Raw genomic sequence first — 15969 nt, forward strand, 5'->3', positions numbered from 1 at the left:
TCCCACAGGAAGAGGATAGCCATCTGTGGGCTGATGGACCCAGTCCCTTTCCCCATAAACTCCCATAAACACCATGTGTGATTAGGTGGAGACAGAAATAAAAACTCGTGACGCTATGTGGCTAGAAATGAGAATCTATCCTGAGGGAATCTATAGAGTGGGAAAAGAGGGCAGGGGAAACAGTCCCCCTTGAGAGAAGGTAGGGCTGTAGAAGAAGATGGTTTTGCTTCATTGATGACTAGGCTGTGGGTCCTGTGCTCTTCCACTGACCACTCCATTGACTAAACCTGTTTGGCACAAGATCCTGATCCTCAGGGTTATGGGGGACCCCTGTGACACAGTGAAAGGATCAACTCACACCTTGACATATGCCAGGAGACTTGAAACCATACAACCATTGCCACGACAGAAGCTCCAAGGCTGATGATGTTGATTTGAGACTCTCTGGAAGAAAACACTAAGAAAGAGGAGCAGGGTAAAAAGACACTCCCCAGGGAGCCTGGGTGGCTCAGTGGGTTAAGCCTCTGCCTTCAGCTCAGGTCATGATCTCAGGGTCCTGGCATCGAGCCCCGCATTGGGCTCTCTGATCAACGGGGAGCCTGCTTCCCCCCTCTCCCTCTGCCTGCCTCTCTGCCTACTTGTGAACTCCCTCTCTGTCAAATAAATAAATAAAATCTTAAAAAAAAAAAAAGACACTCCCCCATGCCACACCTATATCCAGGAAGACACAAACCCAAGCAAAGGAGCAGTGGAAGAGAGAAATCTGAATACAGGAGGCAGAACCCTCCTCCCACCGACTAATTCAACATAGGCTCAAAATTTGACCCAATTGTAAATCCTACATTTACAAGGGCACCTGGGTGGCTCACATGTTTAGTCGTCTGATTTCAGCTCGGGTCTTGATCCCGGGATCCTGGGATAAAGCCCCATGTCAAGCTCCCTGCTGGGCAAGGAGTCAGTCTGCTTCTCCCTCTGCGTCTCCCTGCTGCTCCCCCTGGGTCCTGCTCTGTCACACTTGCTTGCTGTCTCTCTCACAAATGAACACATAAAATCTCTTAAAAAAAAAAAAAAAAGAAATCCAAAATTTACTAAAATAATTTAATTGGGAAAATTAAAAGGAGGCCAATTGCCTTTTGTGCCTCTACCACATGGGTTCTGGATGAATTTTAATGTTGCTAAGATGCACCGGTTGGCTTACCTACATGGACTTAAGACGAGGGCTCAAATTCTGGTTCTAGCAAGTACAATAACCATATTTTCTACCTTCTGTATTTAATGCTTTGACATCTCAGGCCTTGCTGACTTTGGAGGGACTGTTCCTCGCAGGCTTACTTAATTCCTAGAGATGGTAAACAGCTTGCCTGCCAGCAAAGCTTTCACATGTAAAGCAACCAATTCAGAGCCTTTACCCCCAACCACCTCTTGTAAGAAACTCTTACTCTGGGCCACTATCCCCTGCCCTGATCACCCCAGGGGCAGGGACAGACTACTCCAGACACCATTGTGTCCCGGAACCCACAGAAATGACACAAACAAGGCAGTCTTAAACCTGCTTACTCAGACTCACCTGCCCCTTGCCACGGAAACCACAATAAAGGGTCTTGCCCATATTGTCTGTCCCTTCACTCCCTCTTTCTCCTGACCAACCTGGTGCTTCTCTGGGTGGCCCTCCAAGGCTCTCAAAACCTCCTTTCTCGGGATCAGGGAGTCTATGAACGCTTCTTCCATTGTGAGAGTTACTTGTATATCTGCCTGTCTTACCATATCTGATTAAAATAAACCCCAGTCCCCTTAAAACATCTGAGACACTTGGGGGCTCAGTGGGTTAAGCTTTTGGCTCAGGTGATGATCTCAGGGTCATAGGATCCTGTCCCATGCCGGGCTATGTGCTCAGGGTGGAGTCTGCTTGGGATTTTCTCTCCCTCTGCCTTTCCCTCCCCACCACCACCCCCTGCCCCTGCTCCTGTGCTAGCTCTCTCTCTTGCTCTCTCTTTAAAAGAAATAAAGTCATTTAAAAAAAACCATAAGGGAGCCCAACAAATTTAAAGATGGTGAATATTTTGCTATTATAAATTTGGCCAATATGTTCTATTCAGTGCCTATTTCAACATCTTCTCAGTCACACGTGCCTCGACCTTGAAGGAGACATGATTTACCTAGTTATGCACAGGGCACCCAAACCGCTCTGCTATCACAGGCAACCTTTGTGGGCAGGATCTTACTGCACCCAGCTTTCTCCAGGAACATAGGTGGGACATCACATTTAGGACATCCTACTGTGAGGCTATTTGTTTGACAAACTTGTTAAGGATCTACAAATGCGGGGGTTCCTGGGTGGCTCTGTCAGTTATGTGTCTGCCTTCAGCTCAGGTCCTGATCTCAGGGTGCTGGCAACAAGCCCTGCATGGGGCTCGCTGATCAACAGGAAGTCTGCTTCTCCCTCTCCCTCTTCCCTGCCAGCCCCTTGTTCTCTCTCTCTCTCTCTCTCTCTCGTGCACGCACACGTTCTATCAAGTAACTAAATAAAATCTTTAAAAAGAAAAAAGGACATAGAAGTCCAACACCTTACAGTACTTTTTGGGTCTGGAGGCAACGTATTCCTTCTTTATAAATTTATTGGAAGCCCATTTAGACTGCTACTTGTCAATGAGCCCAAGTTGAGGGGGGAGGGTCTCCCCTCAACAAAAGGCTCTAGGATCTGTGCAAGCAAAAATTACCTGTTGGGGGTGACTGGGTGGCTCAGTTAGTGAATGTCTGCCTTTGTCTTGGGTCCTGATCTCAGGATCAAGGGGCAGGATCTTGGGGCCTGATCAAATGCAAAGGGTTTCCTGCTCAGTGGGGAGCCAGCTTCTCTCTCTCCCTTTCACCCCCTCTTCCATCCAGAGCTCTCTCTTAACTACAGAAATTAAAACTTTGAAAAATATCACCTGTTAGTGCCCAGGTGAAAAGGCTTTAGCAGCCCCCTTTCCCTCTTCCTGGAGTCCCTGGACCACCCATGCTATCTGTCAATCGTCCATGGGCTCCCAATGCAAGAAACGGCCCTCCTCGGCCCTGGTTAGAGACCATGAGAGCAGCAGTTGCTGGCCATGCACTGGGCTCTCCAGGAAATAGAATCTCTCACAGACTCAGCCTTCATTTCCAGCTGTCAATTATTCTCTGGGTCATGGGACCCCCCACCAGCTTAATATAGTTCCCAAGGCCTTCCTGCTCCAGGCTGAAGCCAAAGTCTGCATATCCTACCTGCAGGTGGAGGTGGGGGCTTCTGTCCACAGTGCATTGCCAGATTCCATGGTGCCGGAGGACGTCCGCTCTTCCTTCTACCCCTTGGCCACTCAGGGATTCCCTTGGGATCAACTGTGGGAACATCAATGGAAGTTATTACATTTTGAGTTTGATGACCATGTCTCCCTCCTCCTCACGTGACAACTTCACATGTCCAAAAATCAGAGTCCACAGTGATGGAAAGCCCGAGATTAAGATTCAATAGGAAGTGTTCTCTTGGCATCTGGTAACTTCAGAGGGCCTCAAATGGCCTCACTCCCATGTTCCCTTCCCACTCCTCTCCCACAGATCAGATCCCCTGGCCAACAAACCCTCCTTAGCACAGGGACCAGGCACAGTTTCTCCCCAAGTAAGCTCCAGTTCCCTAACAGCCTGCGGAATGATCCAGCAAGCCAATCATTCCCCCTTACTGGAAGTAGGGCTCACCTTCGCTCACCTATTACTACATAGTCTGCACCCACAGCCCTTGTTCATTCTGTTCCTGGGTGCAACGTCTCCTGTGGCCCTGCATGGTGTGTGTGTCCTCCTTCCCTGGGCCATGAGTATAGGTGGGTAATAAGTTACTGTGGAGCTCAGCTGTGCAGCATCCGGACATCCCATAACTTTAGGGTGGGAGTCACCCCCTTCACCAACAGATGAAGAAGAGAAGAATGAAATCTTTCTCACATGTACCTTTGTCAAGGCACAATGATGAGGCTCATGGACTTGACGTTGTGTGGATATTAATCTATTTGGGGTTTGCAAGAATTCACCTGGAGCTAAAGGGCAGTCTTTATGTGAGCGATGAAGACAAAGGAAGGCCACAAAGGCAAGGGCTTGGATGGTCTCTTAAAGCTCAAACTCCAGGCAGTGGGGGAACCCTCCAATAATTACAGCAGAGAAGGAACATCAAATTTTCATCTCAGTTCACCCTGACAGCAGTGTGCAGAATGGATTCAAGGGAGGCCAAGCGTGGAACCAGCAAGGTCAGTAAGGAGTCTACTGCACCAGTTGGAGACAGAAGTGGGTGAATCAGAGCACTAACAACAGGAAGGCAGGGAAGAAATTACCATATTTGGCAGACTGAAGATACAGCAGATTGGAAAATTAATAGAACGAGGTCCTTAAGGAAATCTGAGTGGATCCTTTCCAAGGTATAATGGAGCAACTTGCCTCAAAGGGCAAATGAAGATTTGAAGGGGCTTTTGAAGAAATGAACAAGGGAGTTGACCATGGGCATTCCAGGTAAAAACTGCTTAAAGGCTAATCAAGAGGAGCTACTTATATAATTTAGGGTAGAACCATAAGCTGCTGGTTTTCATTTAAAGAATAAGATGGGGAGGGAGGAGTCAAGATGGCAGGGAAGTAGCAGGCTGAGATGACATCAGATAGCAGGAGATCAGCTAGATAGCTTATCTAACCATTGTGAACACCTACAAATCCAATGGGAAATCAAAGAGAAGAAGAGCAACAATTATAGAAACAGAAAATCGATCACTTTCTGAAAGATAGGACCTGCGGAGAACTGAATCCAAAGTGACAGGAAGATAGACCGCGGTGGGAGGGGCCGGCTCCCAGCAAGCAGTGGAGCAATGGAGCACAAAATCAGGACTTTTAAAAGTCCGCTCCATGGAGGGACATCGCTCCAGAGGCTAAACCGGGGGGAAGCCGACGTGGGGTCAGCGTAACCCCAGGTCCCGCTGGATCACAGAAGGACTGGGGGGGTATCTGAGTGTCGCAGAGCTCAAAGGTATTAGAGTGGGGAAGCCGGCTGCAGCGACAAAGCTGAGGAGTGAGCTCTCAGCTCAGGGTTACCTTGAACCGGTCACAGGCTGGGTGAGCTCGGAGCGCGACCGGAGGCCACGGAGATGGAAGCGACCAGGCGATTTTCTGCAAGTGCGAGTGATTGAGTGCTTTCCTCCAAGTGCAACCAGAGGCCAGGGAGATGGGGGCGGTTGGGCGCTTTTCTCTGAGGGCGCACTGAAGAGCGGGGCCCGAGCTCTAAGCTCCCCCGGGCCAGAGATTGGGAGGCCGCCATCTTCATTCCCATCCTCCAGAACTCTACAGAAAGTGCTCAGGGAACAAAAGCTCCTGAAAGCAAACCCCAGCGGATTACTTAGCCTGGCCCCTGGTAAAGGCAGTGCAATTCCGCCTGGAGCAAATCCACTTGAGAATCACTATGACGGGCCCCTCCCCTAGAGGATCAACAAGAAACCCAGCCAAGACCAACTTCACTCACCAAGGAGAACAGCAGAATTTTAAGAGGAGGAGAAAGCAAATCTTGTCTGGACAAAATGACAAGGCAGAAAAACTCACTACAAAAAAAAAGAACAAGAGGCACTACCGAAGGCTGGGGACCTAATCAATATAGACATTGGTAATATGACAGAGCTAGAGTTCAGAAGGACGATTCTCAAGGTTCTAGCCAGGATCGAAAAAGGCATAGAAGATATTAGAGAAACCCTCTCCAGAGAGATAAAAGCCCTTACTGGAGAAATAAAAGAACTAACATCTAACCAAGTTGAAATAAAAAAAAAAGCTATTAATGAAGTGCAATAAAAAAAATGGAAGCTCTTACTGCTAGGATAAATGAGGCAGAAGAAAGAATAAGTGACATAGAAGACCAAATGACAGAGAATAAAAAAGCTGAGCAAAAGAGAGACAAATAAATACTGGACCACAAGGAGAGAATTCGAGAGATAAGTGACACCATAAGAAGACACAGCATTAGAATAATTGGGATTCCAGAAGAAGAAGAAAGAGAGAGGGAGCAGAAGGTATATTGGAGAGAATTATTGTAGAGAATTTCCCTAATATGGCAAAGGGAACAAACATCAAAATCCAGGAGATGCTAAGAATGCCCCTCAAAATCAATAAAAATAGGTCCACACCTCGTCACCTGATAGTAAAATTTACAAGTCTTAGCGACAAAGAGAAAATCCTGAAAGCAGCCCGGGAAAAGAAGTCTGTAACATACACGGGTAAAAATATTAGATTGGCAGTGGACCTATCCACAGAGACCTGGCAGGCCAGAAAGAACTGGCATGATATATTCATAGCACTAAACAAGAAAAACATGCAGCCAAGAATACTATATCAATGATAGAATACTATCATTGAAAATAGGAGGAGAGATAAAAAGCTTCCAGGACAAACAAAAACTGAAAGAATTTGCAAACACCAAACCAGCTCTACAGGAAATATTGAAAGGGGTCCTCTAAGGAAAGAGAGACCCTAAAAGTAGTAGATCAGAAAGAAACAGAGACAATATACAGTAACAGTCACCTTACAGGCAATACAATGGCACTAAATTCATATCTCTCAATAGTTACCCTGAATGTTAATGGGCTAAATGCCCCTAAATGCAGAAAAATGAAATTGGACTATTTCCTTACACCACACATGAAAATAGACTCAAAATGGATGAAGGACCTCAATGTGAGAAAGGAATCCATCAAAATCCTTGAGGAGAACACAGGCAGCAACCTCTTTGACCTCAACCGCAGCAACTTCTTCCTAGGAACATTGCCAAAGACAACAGAAGCAAGGGCAAAAATGAACTATTGGTATTTCATCAAGATCAAAAGCTTTTGCAAAGCAAAGAAACAGTTAACAAAACCAAAACACAACTGTCAGAATGGGAGAAGATATTTGCAAACAACATATCAGATAAAGAGCTAGTATCCAAAATCTATAAAGGGCTTAACAAACTCAATACCCAAAGAACAAATAATCCAATCAAGAAATGGGCAGAGGACATGAACAGACATTTCTGCAAAGAAGACATCCAGATGGCCAACAGACACATGAAAAAGTGCTCCACATCACTTGGCATCAGGGAAATACAAATCAAAACCACAATGAGATACCATCTCATGCCAGTCAGAATGGCTAAAATTAACAAGTCAAGAAATGACAGATACTGGCGAGAATGTGCAGAGAAGGGAACCCTCCTACACTGTTGGTGGGAATGTAAGCTGGTGCAACCACTTTGGAAAACAGTGTGGAGGTTCCTCAAAAAACTGAAAATAGAGCTACCCTATGACGAGGCAATTGCACTACTGAGTATATATCCTAAAGATACAAACATGGTGCTCCGAAGGGGCACGTGCATCCGAAGCACAATAGCCAAACTATGGAAAGAACCTAGATGTCCATCAACAGATGAATGGATAAAGAAGATGTGGTATATATACACAATGGAATACTATGCAGCCATCAAAAGAAATGAAATCTTGCCATTTGCGACAATGTGGATGGAACTAGAGGGTATTATGCTTAGCGAAATAAGTCAGTCAGAGAAAGACAACTATCATATGATTTTCCTGATATGAGGAAGTGGAGATGCAATGTGGGCGGTTTGGGGGGTAGGAAAAGAAAAAATGAAAGAAGATGGGATTGGGAGGGAGACAAACCATAAAAGACTCAATCTCAAAAAACAGAGTGAGAGTTGCTGGGGGGAGGGGGGATGGGAGAGGGTGGTGGGGATATGGACATTGGGGAGGGTATGTGCTATAATGAGTGCTGTGAACTGTGTAAACCTGGTGATTCACAGACCTGTACCCCTGGGGATAAAAATACATTATATGTTTATTTTATTTTATTATTTATTTATTTATTTATTTGACAGACAGAGATCACAAGTAGGCAGAAAGGCAGGCAGAGAGAGGAAGGGAAACAGGCTCCCCGCTGAGCAGAGAGCCCAACGTGGGGCTCGATCCCAAGACCCTGAGATCATGACCTGAGCCGAAGGCAGAGGCTTAACCCACTGAGCCACCCAGTGCCCCTATATGTTTATTTTAAAAATAAATAAATAATTTTTTTGAAATCCTGTGAATTAATTAATTAATTAATAATTAAAATAAAACACCCTGCGATTTGGAAACTAAAAAAAAAAAAAAAAAAGAATAAGATGGAATTTATTACCATTTCAAATGGTCTCTAAGGCAGAGTGATTTGGGAGGAAAAAAAAAAAAGCAAGTTAGAGAATATTATACTCCTAAATAAATGAATATGCATAAGGCCTGAAGAAATCAGGTTACCCATAGAGTGCTTTTCCAGAAAACAGAAAAGGAAATGATTAAAAAAAATAATAAACTAAGAGAAATGAGACTTACCTGGGAAAAGAGAACTTGCATTATTTTTTTACTTTATATTCATCTTGTACTTTCACGCTATTCACCTCGTTTCCCGTATAAGGAGTGTGTACTCGTATATTTGATAAATTTGGAACACTAAAACAAATCAATGTGTTCCCTAAATAAGGTATAGGTAGACCCCTGACCCTTGTAAAAACCTTAAAGGATTACAAAATTATTGGAAGAATCCTTTGACCACGGCTTTCAACCCACCAATGTCTACTCTCACAAAAAATTCACTACTGTTGGCAACTGGGTGGCTCAGTCAATTAAATGTTTGCCTATGGCTCAGATCATGATCCTGGGGTCCTGGAATCAGGCCACAGGTCAGGATCCCTGCTCGGTGGAGCGCCTGCTCCTCTCTCTCCCTCTGCTGCTCCCCCTGCTCGTGTGCCCTTAATTTCTGTTAATAAATAAATAAATAAATAAAATCTTAATTAAAAAAGAAGTCATCACTGTTTTCATTTTCATGAATACTTCTGAACACTTCATTAAATACTTCTGAATACTTCATTAAAAGCCGCCTTTTTTCTTTAGTCATAAAAGAATGTGTTTATCAAGCTGAAAGCAAAACTGCAAATATTTTACGTTTTGAAAAAGGATAGGCACCTGGGTGGCTCAGTGGGTTAAAGCCTCTGCTTTCAGCTCAGATCATGATCCCAGGGCCTAGGGATGGAGACCTGCATCAGGCTCTCTGCTCATCAGGGAGTCTGCTTCCCCTTTTCTCTGCCTGCCTCTCTGCCTACTTGTGATTTGTCTGTCAAATAAATTATTAAATCTTAAGAAAAAACAAAAAAGAAAAAAAAAGGAAACTTGGGGATAAGGTAGACAGACACACAGAGTGATTTGGGGTTTTCAAACCGTGGTCTCGTCTCTGGCTTGACAATCGTCCATTTCTTTGAGAGGTCTTTGGCTGCCATTCCAAACTTCTTGGCAGGTGACAGTATATAGGGTGTGTACATGGGTAAAGCATCAGTGACAGCATTTAGAAGAAGGTGCTCCGATCTTTCCATATCCGGTCCAGGTGGGTTAATAAGAGACACGGCTGTGGTGCGGGGCTTGACATCTTTTTTTCAGGGTGTGGATCCTGGAGTAGCGTTCAGTTGTGATGGGCTTTGTTTCTTAGCCAGTTTCCCTCTTCCTCCTGAATCTGGGGGCTTCATGTCATGAGCAGAGGGTTTGGGAGGTGGAAAAGCTGAATGAGATTCCGCTTCTAGAAACTGGATAAAAAGTCCTGAAAAAGAATGATTGGCCACAGCTTGGTGATTTGGCTTTGCTGGTGTGTTGGGGGCGCTTTTGGATCCAGGCCCCCCAGTCACCCCGCTGGGTACACCCGTGGGCACTTGACTGTGCAGCTGTCACAGCTGGTCTTCTCGGATCCCCAGCGTGCTTGCTATCAGCCTCAACGCTTCCTGCCGTTCCGCATCAGCTGCCTGGAAAGATCCCACGAAGAGTATCCTTAGGAGGGTTTTGTCCACCATTCCTTCGGACTGACTGACTAAGGTCATCAGTTTCTTCTGTGTGTCCTCCTGGACCTCATTCTGTTTCTTGAACTCTTGGAGTTGGTCCTCCTTCACCTCCAAGTCGGCATTGGTTTGATGCAAACGTCCCTGTAAGGACTTCAGGTTTCCTTCTAGGGCGTCTGCCTTTTCCATCCATTCGGCCAGTTCCAGCTTCAGGCTCGCTAGGGTCTGATCACAGTGCCTTCCCTCTTCCTGGGAGGCGGCAAGCCGGAGCACAGCTTCCTCCTTCTGCTGGGTGACGACGTGCAGCTGCTCCCGCAGCGACTCTACCTGCAGCCTGGCTCCGTGGCTGGCCTTTTGCATGGCAGCGGAAGACCAAACGAGTTTTCCCTGCAAGACCGTCACTTCCTCTCTTAGCTGAGCCACTCAGTCCTCCGAGGCCAAAGCTTCCCGGCGACTAGAATCTTTGGCTTCTGCATCAAGGTGCCGCCCTCTCTCCAGCTCCTGGGTGAGGCGCAACTCTCTCTCTCATAGCTGGTGAACCTCCTTCTGGAGGGCGCAGGTTTCCGTTTCTTTGTGTGGCAGTGCCAACACAACGTCATCTCTCTCCCGCTGACAGGCAGCTGCCTTTTCCTGCGTGGACCGAACGGCGGCGACGAGCCGGTTCAGTTCCCCGGTCTCGCCCTCCTCTTTCTCTCGCAGCAGTTGCTCCAAGGCCAGGGCCTTCTCTCTCATCGCAGCATGCTGGGATGCCTCCTCTCTCTGCGTCACTGACAGCAGCCGATTGGTCTCTTGCAACGCCCGAGTCTCCATTTCCTGTTCTCTAGATCGTTCCACGATCTTGGTGTTTTCCTCTTTCAGCCGACACACGTCCATTTCGAAATCTGCCATCCTCTCCTTCAGATTGGTGACTGCCTGCCTCAGCAGCTCGTTCTCACTCAGCTGGCCACAGAGCTTCTCCTGTAAGGCAAGCAGCTCCTCACTTTTCGCTTGGGTTCGGAGCTCCTGAGCCCGAAGGGAGTTTTGCAGAACGGCCGGTTTCTCCTTCGGCTGTTCCGTGTGGGAATCGGCATCGCCGTGTTCCCGTGCTTTGCCTTCTCCTTCCCCCGTGGCAGCCCCGGAAGCAATCCATCTCTGCTGATCTTCCTGGAGGGTTCGGATCCTTGTCTCTTTTCCTCGCCCTGATTTTCGGAGCTCTTCTACCTCCTCTCTGATCACCTGAGAGGACTCACTCACGGGGTCAGATTTCACAGCCTTCAGGGAGTCGGCAGATTCTGTGGAGTTGCTGGAGGGCTGGAGGAAAATCACGTCAAGATTCCCTAAAAGGAGGTCCTTGGCATTGCAAAGCTCCCCGATGCAGAGCTGAAGTTGTGCCAGTTCCTTCTTTAGGTGTTGGAAGTTTATTTCATGTCCTTGGTAAATTTGGATCTGGTCAAGAGAGGTCATCTGGAGTTTTAAAACCTTCTCGCTGTTGGTGAAAGCCCATGCCTGGAGTTGTCTGACATCAGTCAAATCCATGGCGTCCCCAGGGAAAGTCCCTTTTCCAAGCATGTGTCTGTTAATATGGGAGATGTCTCTGGTCAAAGAGGTCTCGCTGCTGTCCATGGCCCCTAGGGAATGGCCTAGGCCAGAGCCCAGGCCACCAGCCCAGGAGAACATCTGACAGTCATACAACTGCCCTGGTCCACGGTGGGTAAGCATCCAGTCCAGTCAGACTACCCCACCAAGTGTCACAGAACCCCTGCCTGTGCGAGGCTAAGAAGCAAAAGCCAACTGGCATTACCAGGCAATGCCCAACCCCACCTCATGCAGGCTCCCAGGCGCCTCTGCTGGTCAGGTAGCTCCAAACAGCCAAGGCCCTCTGGCCACTGGTCTGGGTCCCAGCCGCTCATCCCGACTCCCCATGCAGGCCTGGGCCCCTTGCCTTCCTTCCCCTGCTCTGGTGGCTGTCCTGGCTGGGCCCCTAGAGCATGCTTCCGCCTGACTGCCCCCAGGTGCCTGCCCCCAGAAAATGCACCTGGCCCTCGACTTCCCCCTAAGTGGGATCACAGTACACAAAGTCCTGAGGGGTGTGCCTTCCAAGAAATGGTATCTTTTTCATTGAAGGAAAATGTACACAGTCACACGCATCCATCCAGCTAGGAGAGAGGCTCCTAGGTGCTTTTCACAGATGTCTACACCCACACAGAGAACGGCCCTCATGGAGACTTTGGGTATTTCCAGCCTCCAGAGGCTCCAGAGCACCCTGTCCCTCCTTGCCCTGTCGGTCCTGTGGAGACAGCTCAGCCTGGGGCCTTTCAGCCTGGGGCCTTTGGCGGTTCACTGGCTGCTGCCTGCGCTTCGCCTCCGTTGTCGCCTCCCACAGCTGTGCGCCTAGACCAGGGAGGCAGATACGCCGGACAGTGGAGGTGCCTGGTCCGCGGGTCCCCCGCTCTGCACAGAGTGGCCCAGGTGTGGGGCGGCAGAGGCCCGAGTTCGCCCCACGGTCCCAGCCTGGCTCTAGTCCACGGTTATGGTTAGGAACGGTCCCCTCAGCTGCCCCGCAGGAGCCCTGCCAGGCCCCTCCGTCAGCAATTCTACCGCATGAAACAGGCGGCCAACCAGACCCTGGGCAGGCGAATGCGCCCTTTGGGGCTGGCTGCGATTGCGCTGGTGGGAACTGGAGGGCTGGCTGCTCTCCCGTGGCGTGCTCCTGTCCCCTGCTCCACCAGGCACCAGGCACAGGGGGTCCCAGGCCGGGACTGCAGCAAGCCACACACTGAGTCCTGGAGGAGCCCCTTGGTGGGTAGGCTTTTGGAGACGTTGCCTGCGCGGGTCCCCGCCTACCTCTGTCCCAGCTCCGCCCAGCATCACCCGGTGGGGACTGAGCCTGAGCCTACCCCTGCCATCCCCGGGGGTTTGCCCTGGACGAAAACTCCAGTCACGGATGTGCTGGAGGCCTGGTGGTCGCTGGACTCTGGGGGCGGTGTTCTCTGCCTTTCAGGGGGCGCCCAGCCTCTGCAGACCCTCTGCCTCCACGTGCCTGAGGGCAGGAAATAATTAAGGGGTGATCAGAGCCCATCAAAACTGCCTCTGGAATTTCTGGCATCCATGGAGGGACTGTAGAGGTGCTGCTGCCTCCAAACCAGTGCCCCTGTGGACCGAAGGGCCCAAGTTCTTGACATGGAGAAACTGGCAACTGGAAGGAAAGAATGGTGAAATGTCTTAGCTGACTTTCATTTTATTTTTTAAGAGCTTTTTGAAAAGCCTTTCTCCCTCAGGGTTTGGAAGCAGAACCTTCTCCAGGTTTCTTTGGTTTCTGCTTTAATGCCTGACAGGAAACATTATCCATTATGAAATGACAGCAGAGACCAGGGTTTGTAGACCATCTGGCTGTTGGAACAGGAACAACTGGTGGTTTTGAGAGCTCCTGGAGGTGATGGTCATGTGCCCAGTTATCAGGACACCGCTTTCAAGGTCTTTTAGGGCTGTTGGCTGTACTGGGCCTACTGACTGTATATTCTGAATGAGATACCAAAGTGTGAGTTTTCCGCAGCTTTTGCTCCCCCGCCCCAACACCTGGGTCAAAGGGGGAGTGTGGTTTGGCCAAAGCATGTGTGACAGTTCTTTTGGTGTGTGTGTACCAAAATGCTTTTTCTTCCCCTCCTGTTTTCTAACTTTTTTGCTTTTGAGGGTTTGGGGTCCCTCCCCCAGAACTTTTTGCTTATTGGCTTTGTTTTGTTCTTTAATTTGGTTGCTACCCCACCCTATGATCTTAGTGTGCACTGATTCTGTTTCCAGAGTTGAAGCCTGTTCCCTAAAGCCTAGCGGTGCCTACTTTACTGTCATTTGCAAGAAACGACAGAAGTAATGCCAAGCGGCAGCTAGACAGGGGAGCAGTGATAGAGTTTGGGAACGTACGTGACGTTTGGTGGGGTGAGGTCTAGAGCCGATGATGAGAAAGAATTCTTGAGACCTCTTTGGTGCAAAACAGTGGTTTTATTAAAGCACAGGGATAGGATCCGTGGGCAGAAATAGCTGCATCAGGGTTGTGGGGGCAACTGATACACACTTGGAAGGTGGGGGAGGTGAGGAAAGGGAAGGGGAGGGTTTCAAAAGCACTTTCCTATGCTAAAGAGGACCTACATGATACTGGAGACCTTGCCATGGCCAAGTGAGGTGGTTTTACCTTCCAGCAAGGAATGAACATGAAGATGGTTGGAAGTTTCCTGGACGAAGGTCACACAGGTCCCACCAAGGCATGGGGACAGTGAGTGCAGGGTGTCAGCTTCTGCCTTGACCTCAACTAGCCTTCTGCTCCCTCATCAGGTGTGGGGGCTAATGTTTCAATGGAGAATCTGTAAATGAATTCTAAGATAATTCCTCAGGAGTCTTAGTAACATGTCTTGTGAAATCAATATCCGGTGAGGGTCAAGACAGATTTGTCACATTGTCGTTCTGGCCTGTTTATACACCGTATCAGGAAAGGGGTGTTTGCTCTTTTGGCACAAACTTCTGAGGCTTTTATTTTATTTATTTGACAGAGCGAGAACACAAGCAATGGGAGAGGAGGAAGCAGGCTTCCCACGGAGCAGACAGCTTGACCTGGGGCCCTCTCCCAGGACCCTGCGATCATGACCTGAACCAAAGGCAGACGCTGAACTGACTGAGCTACCCAGGAGCCCCCGTTCTGAGCCTTTTCAAGCTCCCAAGCCGGTCAGGCTCTCCTTGGCCCCAGCTTCCTCTGAAATAGCTTCTCTCTTTATACTTCCATTTCAGCCATAGATGCCCTGCTTTTGGATTCCAGAGCAGGCCAAGGATTCCTACCTGTTCGCCCCTCCCTGGAATTCTCCAGAGCTCCTTTCACCACACCAGCCCTGTAGCTGCCACCTACTCATTCTTCAGCTCTCCGGGCAAAGGTCTCTGCTTCTAAAAGGCCTTCGCTGACGCTACTGATGCTCCAACAGAGACTGGAGGGCCCCAATCTGGGGAATTTTCATAAGTCCACACAGCACCCGGTTTTCTATGATGCAGTGGCCTATTTACTTGTTCTTGTTCTCCAGTAAACGAAAGGCCTCAAGAGAGCCCTTGTCGCCTTTCTCCAGCTCCTGCTGTGGTGCCTTGGGTAGAAACTCCATAAACATTGTCAACTCAAGGGTAAATCTAGTTCCTACCAGATCACCGTGGCGGGGTGAGCCCAAGTATGGGAAAATGAAAACTGGATAGAGTCAAGGGGGACTCTGCACTGACCTCTGACTGTGTTTCTTTATTGCTCGATGCCAGCAGAGGTCAAGGCAGCTACCAAGCTATGGAGGGTGTGGCGGTTATGCTCCCAACATCCAAACGCTTTTCCTGGGGAAGCTCCTGGGAGATATTCTGTAATCCCGCCACTCCAAGCTGATGTGGTCATCCATCTCCCTCACCTGATGCTGTTCTGTCCCTGACGGTGTTCTTCAGTTTCCAGACTGCGGCTGAGTCTGAGTTCCTCAGTCCCTGGGACAAGTTCTTCCACTGTGTCACTTCCGCCTTCAGTGTTAGGATCACGTTTGGAGGGTCTGTTGGTTTTTGTTATACCCAGATGACATCAGCAAAGTCCAGCACATCTCTGGAGAAACGGAAAGTGTGGCCCGTGAAGGAAGTCCCACTGCCATCCACTCCGCCCAGGGAAGGGCCTAGGCCAGAGTCCCGGCCACCAACCCAGGAGAACATCCCTGCAGGTCACAAAACTAACCTGGTCTACTGTGGAAAAGTGTCCAGCGCAGTCAGATTACCTTGCCAAGTGTCCCAGGACTCCTGACGGAGGGAGGCCTAGAATCAAAAGACAATAGGCAGTTGTAGGCAACGCTCACCTGGGGCCCAGCTGCTGCAGGCCAGGTGGCTAGGAAAGGCTGAGACCAGGGCCCTTCAGCAGACGGGCTCTGGCCACTGGTCCTGGTCCCAGCAGCTCATCCCCACGACTTCCCACACCCCAGCTGGGGCTCTTCCCCTTCTCCCTCTGCCTTGGTGGCTGTCCCAGATGGGCCCTGAGCACATGCTCCCATGGGCCTGCCCTTGTGCCTGCCCACAGAAAACACACCTGGCCCTCGACTTTCCCCCAAAGTGGTATCACACCACACGAACTCCTGCTT

General features: G+C 49.1%; 1 protein-coding gene across 8 annotated transcripts in view; it reads right to left on the bottom strand.

The window, feature by feature from the left end:
• Window positions 1–673: 673 nt before the first annotated feature.
• LOC116580551 overlaps window positions 674–15969 on the bottom strand; it is a 44055-nt gene continuing 28759 nt past the window's right edge. For 6 of the 8 annotated variants that reach the window (XR_004281698.1, XR_004281700.1, XR_004281699.1 and 3 more), the window contains one exon: window positions 13586–15649. Coding sequence is in view for 2 of the 8 variants with exons in the window: in XM_032326924.1 (XP_032182815.1) it covers window positions 2953–3051; window positions 3241–3354; window positions 12742–12884 (356 nt within the window). In the remaining 6 variants the exon portion in view is untranslated. Of the gene's footprint in view, window positions 914–2498; window positions 3052–3240; window positions 3355–12741; window positions 12885–13585; window positions 15650–15969 lie in introns of those variants that run through there. The other 2 variants (XM_032326925.1, XM_032326924.1) reach the window with 2 other exon arrangements.

The sequence above is a fragment of the Mustela erminea genome, chromosome 20 (genome assembly GCF_009829155.1).
Source record: "Mustela erminea isolate mMusErm1 chromosome 20, mMusErm1.Pri, whole genome shotgun sequence".
Taxonomy (NCBI): domain Eukaryota; kingdom Metazoa; phylum Chordata; class Mammalia; order Carnivora; family Mustelidae; genus Mustela; species Mustela erminea.